We start from the raw sequence: 6,974 nt of genomic DNA, 5'->3' as shown, positions 1-6,974 counted from the left end.
TGTTGGGTCCAGGGAGGAGATGAATCTAGCTGCAGACTGGAAGCTGGTAGCCATGTTTCCATAGCAACAGCCAGGGCTCTCTGGCAGTGCTCGCTGTTTTCAGATTGGGTGGGGGGAAAGGCAGCAGAGAGAGATCGTTCTTGGGGTTTCCCAGCCCGTGCTGAAGGGTGGGGTGGGGGAATTGGGCCCCTGCCTATGGGGTCTCCAGTACACCTACTGCACCCTCCAGAGGTTGAAAAACCCCAGACTGAACTAACTCCCTCCACTCCCTTCCTCCCCTCCACATTCTGCAAACAGCAACAGGCTGGGAGCTCCGCAGACATAAGTTACAAAGATACTAGATTTTGAAATGCCTTTATCTGACACCTCATAAAATAAGGGGTCAGATTTTCACCCATCAGCCATTTTTAAGCTGTTTGCAGCTGTGCACTTGTGTTTGGTCACAGCTATAAACTGTTTTCTGTGGCCTGATCGAGAGAAAATTGCCACTTCTGTCTGTATGCTGTATTGCCTAATCTATAGGTGGTTGGCTCCCAGTCTGGAATCCAAACCCTGAATTAGGTATCTCCAGCCTACACAATGTATGCAGGAGATAGGTGCCTTAGAAGGATAATCCAAAAAATGGGCACCAAGAGTAAGGAGAGCCTGTTTATTTTTAAATGCCTAAAAATGAAGGAAGGTGGGAAATGTAGATTTGAACAACTTCAAGGCCAAAGAAAAGCTAAAACTCAGGTCTTCTACTTCCAGTGCAATTGTTCCAATGATTACCATGTTGTATAAATGGTGGGTGTGGGTACTCTTACCATTTCTTCCTCCAGGCACTTTTTAAAAAACACAGCATTTTGTGAGGAGTTGGTCCTGTTGGTATATTTGGGCATACTAGTTTCTGGATCCCAGTGCAACCTACACAGGGAGCCAGTTACTTAACTGTCCTGGCTGGGACAGTTCTGGGCATGCACAGAACTGTAAGTGCAGACTTGGGGAACCTTCCAGCTGAACAGGATTTAAGTAAGTTTAGGTGCTTCTAGGATTAGGGTGCTTCTAGGATTAGGATTTGGTTCACAACTTTGGACTTAAAGCCCCAAAATTTGTCAAAACCCTGTTTTAGGCATAACTTCTTTTCTGTATCTCTGTCAGTTAGTGGCACTTTTAGATTAAGAGTACTTTAATTAAGGATGTGCTGCTTTCATGATTCAGTAGCATTGAGACATTTAACAATACTGAATCATTTCTCTAGCGCACTTCAAAGCGTTAGCTTTACCAGTCGCATTAAAATGTTTCAGCAGTAGTGTTTCTTATTATGCCTATAAAAAACAGATCAGGTATTACATGTAAAACTTAATCTTATAGATGAGAAATCAAGCACTGAAAAATTAGGAATTTCCAAAAGTTAACGCTACCTTGTATCACTCTGTACATTCTACTACTATTATCCTGGATAAACTTACCATGTTAATGACTGTTTGTATAACATATACTTTACAGGGTATGCAATATGGCTACATTTAACAACAGGTCACAACTATATGACTTGCTTCAATCAACCCTAATTTGTAAGACTATAGTCAACCAGTTCTTCAGGGCTCAATTCAGGAAAGCACTCAAGCACAATCTTGAATCCTTTCCTATTCAGATAAGCAGTTACACGCATGTTTAAGTTTATGGAACTCATGTAGGTCTTGAAGTACTGACCATAGCACAAAGATTCTTTTGAATTAGGCCCATAGTAATCATTAGCTACAGAGATCCAATAGACAACAGTTTCCAAAAGACAACTTTTGTAGGCCTAATGGATATGCTTGAACAACAACACTTCATAGGTGTAAGAGCCACTTTAGAAATGATTTGTTAGAAGTTTTCAAAGGTTGGGAGGATTTTCACTTTTTCGTGTATGCCATCTAGCTGAAAGTAGCAAATGATTTGTTGGATGGTTGATTAGAGCTTCAGGTAATAAGATATCCAGTTGGAATCAATTATGTATTGACTAACCTGCAGTAGCATTAAATATATACTTTTACATTAAGCACCATTGCAAGATGGTGACTTTGTCCCCATGTACACACATGCTTTTAGAAGTTCTATTTTGTGGATTTGCTTTCAAGAGGACTACTGAAAGTGATCCTTCTGATTCATATGGCCATAGCAGAAGTTGCTTAGAATTTAAAAGAAGTAAAGTTTATAAAAAAGTCAATCAGTAGGTTACATACCACCATAGAATGTGCTGGATATAAGACACATTCCCAAACCATTTTCATTTTATACTTTATATGACTGTGGTAGCTTAGGGGGAGGGAGGGGGTTTCCCGAAGGAGGATCTTTACAACAGCAATATCACATTGGTAAACAGAGATGTGCAGATACATGGGAGTACTTGTATAAAGATGGAACATCAAATACAGGGAGCTGAAGTCTGTGCTGGCTGCACCTTTGCATTGTAAACATATAAAACTTTGTGATCTATTTCTGGGAAAATCATGCTGAACTGACTCCTGATGCAATGCTTATAACAATTTTAGTTAGGTCAAGATTGAACACCCATGATCTTACGGGTTTATATATGTATATACAACATATACAGAATATTAGAATCATATATTAAGTGTCTCAATCAAACCTCAAAAATGGAAGTTATCTAAACCCCATATGTCACGGTGCTGAGACGCAACAAATTCACTCACATTAGTGTTATCTGGATTTACACTGATATAAATGTGGAGTAGACACAGAATGTACAGTCTTAACAGTGGTGTAAGTATTTCCACTCTGAGGCAGTTACCCCTCAAAAAGTCAAGACTAACTTAGATTACACCAGTGTATGGGGTGTATGATTTCATCTCAGGACTCCCCTGTCACATTGTTGCGAGGCTCTGAAATAGTGCCTACTACAGGCAGCTACCCTGGGAGAGCTAGTGTCTGTCCTCTCCAAACATCTGTGTAAATTCAAAACTTTGTAAGATAGACTGTTATTAATATGCATCTGTACCCTAGACCCATTGCAAACAATTTTATACTTTAAGAGATTGATTCACCATTTTATATTTCCTAGCTTCATGGTGTAACTCCAGTGATTTCAGTTCAGTCACACCAGCATAAAACTGGAACAATACAATGGCCAGCCATATCCTACATACTTTCTAATCAGGGCCTTCAGGAGACAAGACAAATCAACATCTGTTATGAAATTTAATATCTAGGCATGGAACAGTCATTTAAGGACAGAGTGGAAAATTTTACTCTGATTTTCCATTAGTTTTCATTCTTGTGCCAAATCCTTTACTTGTTTAACACAGTTTATAAAATTCATGGCTGCTACACTTAATCTCAATTATTGTTTTTAAACAGTCTAATAAATAACTCCCCATAACCATCCCAAGAGAGAAATGTGTTTTACACCCCAAATTAAATTAACACTTAACTCTACTTAACCAAATCTTGCTTCATTGGCAAATACACTAAAAATTGTTTTCTGACTTGCTGTTTAACATCTAATGGAACTACTTTTCCATTAATGCAAGGGGAATTTATGGACTGGTGGAAAATGGTAAATATAAATTTGGCTTGTTAACAGAGCAGATCCACTTAAAGTCATATTTTGTCTACACTTGACTTGTCAAATGTACTTCTCTTATGTTAGTAAAACCCCCAAGACAGCACATTGTTTTAACATTTATATCACAAACCCACTTGAAATCAAAATGAAATATTTGGCTAGGTAAATATAAAACCTATAACTTGTGCCCTTTCTGAGAAATGGTTAGGTCTTCTGTGGAGAACAATATGACCAAAATAATTCCCAAACTTTTTGAGTCAGTGCTGAAGATAAATAACTTTATTAAATATTGTACTCATCACCACTGGAAAAAACAGTGGCTAAGTACAGATAATGCAAAAATTCAAGGCTGAACTGATCTTATCTATGGGGGTTTCTCTAAACTGTATAGATTGGATTGGGAGCAAACAGAACATACGTTCAACCTTTGGTGGGGGGAGGTAGGCAGATGACTGCACTTGCAAAAGCCAGAAGGCAGGGGGCGCTCCCTCACACCTCCCAGCCTGCCGGACATTGCTGTGGGCAGCCAAACCCAGCCAAGCAGAGGCCATCCCTCGTTGGTCAGCACCCCCCTCCACCCCCAACACCCTCCTATCAGTTGCAGGGAGCGGGGGAGCCAGCACAGAATCTCTGCCCAGGAAAGGGGGGTGGGAAAGCAGCGGCCTCTGGCTGCACATACCCAGCCCCCCCAGACCCAGCCAGAACATCTGGCTTCCCCCGTTTTAACTCCTGCCCAGCTGGCCTAGCTAGGCTGCACAGCCCCACCACCCTGCCACTCAGAGGCAGTGACTTGCAGGGGAATGTGGCTGTGCAGCCTGGTCTGGCTGACCAGCGAAGCTGGGCAGGGGCAGCAGTAGGGGAAATGCCCCCATCACATGCCCCCTCCCCCAAGCTGTGCAGCTCCTAGTTCTGGAGGCCCAGGGTAGGGAGCTCTGTTTTCCTCCACTGCTCAGAGGGAGTGATTCACAGGGTGACGGGGCTGTGCAGCCAGGCCTGGCATGTCAGCCCAGCCATGCAGGGTCAGCACCGGGGGGAAATACCCTGCCATGAGCCCTCCCCATTTGTGCAGACCCCAGCTGGAGGCAGATCCATTCTCCCACTTCCCACCCCCCTTACAGCCCCACCCAGCTGACAGGCGCAGGCAGGAGCAGGGCTGGGGAGCAGAGGTTTTGCTGCCTCTGCTCTGTGACAGCCCAGAGGCAGGGCCAGCCTAGCTCAGCCACAGCAGATGAGCGTAGCCAGGAAACAACTTGCCCACCCTGTGAGGTGGGGGTTAGCAGGGGCTGCGATGGTACCTGAGATGGGTCTGGAGGGAATCTGGAATAGAACTTCGATTGACTGATCTAACCTAAACTGATTAAATCTGATACTACATCCATCCAGGTCTATCTTAAACTGAGTTCTGCCATTTTGAAACCAGTCTATGTAAACTGAACTTCTATTGGAGGTTTAGACCAGTTTCTGATCACTTATACTGGTTTGTGTGTCATTTCTGTACCTAGCCAGTGTCATTTATACTGAGTCACTGGTTTTATTGTAATTTGCCTCATGGGAAAATTCATGTTTCATCTAACATAACTACAAGCAACAGAATCCTTTGGTTCAGCTAAAAATAAAGAGTTATTAGAAAACATATTCTTCAAAGCTGAAGATGTGGCTACAATTTACAACCAAGATTCTGCAATTAGTTCAACTAGCACAGACCGCTGTGGGAGTCCTATTGAAATCAGGTACACATCACACATATGCAAAGTGATATGGGAATGGATCAGATTCCCAATAGGGCCTAAATACTGCAGGTGCATTTACCCTATAAAATTAGTGCTCTGTGCTCGTAATAGAATATGCTTCACTGACTAGTTCTTTCTAATTATAAATCACATTAAACCGTACACAGTACAACAATTAAATACCTAGGACTTTATTTAGAAGTCCTGCCAGCCTCTAGAAAGCAGAAGTAGCACATGAAAGAAATATGTATCGCTGGGTCCAATTATAGAAACCTTTACTTGTATAAATAGTCCCACTGAGCATCACTCCTCATTGTACTGTTCCTTGTGCAGCCATTTGCACCTGTGCAAAATGAACATAAAGCACTACCAGATAGGAATGCTTGTGCAGTCATTTACACCTGTGCCGAGAGGGTATAAAACATATAATTCTCATCTAGTAGCACTCTACATTCTTTTTGTGCAGGTATATATAGCTAGACTAGGCAATGGTACAGCAGAATCAGACCCAGTGACTTCAGTACAACTGAAGGCTGGGGCAAAAAGGCACAATTCACAAGCAAAAACATAAGTCATAATTTTCTTTCCTCCCCTGAATCTTAAGCTAACAATCTGGTGAGGTTATATTTAAGCAGATTTTATTATGACAAATACATGTTAGGCTAAAGATTACAGGTGCAGAATCACTCAGCAATTAATTTGGTGGTGTATTATTTATGTATGATATGGCTTTTTCATTTAATTTCATAGAATACAGCCATATGTTTTTAAAATAGAAAGAATATTCCTTTCAGACTAATACAGGAAAAAAATAAAAGACAGTCCAGAAACAATAAAAGCACCATTAAAAATGCTTCAGACTATCTTCTTGTTGAAATTTATGTTAAATTAATTTGGATTTTTGTTGGTACTGAATTTAACATAAAACACAGTTGCCATAATCTAACTATATTCAATCTAAATGTTCTAGATACACCTGTAACTATAGGTCATCTATCTTTCATTATAATAATACAGTTACAAATATCATAAGTGGTAAAACATATGTTTGCAATTTAAAATATAACACAGCACAAAGAAAATGTCAATATGGTCTTATTAAGGTTTATTTCACTTTAGAACAATATTAATTCTCAAATAGGAAAGTCTTCAAAACAACAATAAAAGACTGCCAGGAAGCATTACTCTTTTGTGTAAATAAAAATAAAGCCTGTCCTAAAAGAACTCTTTCTATCTTCTTTTTAGCTATAAGGAATTGTAAAGTGGTAAGAGCTTACATCTTGCAAATGAGATTCTTTTTTCTTTGCTGATAAATTTAAGTGCTTCTCTAGGATGGAATAATATTTCTCGCTTTCCTTGTCAAACTTCTTCTTTCCATCCTGAAAAACAAAACATTGCAAAGTAAAGAATTTGACAGAGCTCCAAAACCAATAAAAAGGAAAAGCTGGCAAATTTCTTGAAAGGCTATCTATCTGGAAAGCTAATTTTCTTTTATGGTCAAAGAATCAACTCTGAATGGGACCTTAGAGATCTAGGTGGTATATGCACAAAGCATCTATATGTCTTTGATGGGACTACTCATTTATAGATGCATCGGGCTGAACTAGGGCCTAAACTGGCATTACTTTCAGCCCTATAGTCATGCATGTCTTACATCATTCCCACCTTCCAGAAAGAGCCCAGGAGTGTGTGTT

General features: G+C 40.4%; 1 protein-coding gene across 4 annotated transcripts in view; it reads right to left on the bottom strand.

The window, feature by feature from the left end:
- ARHGAP42 (Rho GTPase activating protein 42) overlaps positions 1 to 6,974 on the bottom strand; it is a 448,389-nt gene that overhangs the window by 143,825 nt on the left and 297,590 nt on the right. For all 4 annotated transcript variants that reach the window (XM_019524224.1, XM_019524221.1, XM_019524223.1 and 1 more), the window contains exon 5: positions 6,558 to 6,659. In XM_019524224.1, coding sequence (XP_019379769.1) covers positions 6,558 to 6,659 — 102 coding nt within the window. The remainder of the gene's footprint in view (positions 1 to 6,557; positions 6,660 to 6,974) is intronic.

This window comes from Gavialis gangeticus, unplaced genomic scaffold (assembly GCF_001723915.1).
Source record: "Gavialis gangeticus isolate Ggan-Ray unplaced genomic scaffold, GavGan_comp1, whole genome shotgun sequence".
Lineage (NCBI taxonomy): Eukaryota > Metazoa > Chordata > Crocodylia > Gavialidae > Gavialis > Gavialis gangeticus.
This window is presented reverse-complemented; position numbering and strand designations above follow the sequence as displayed.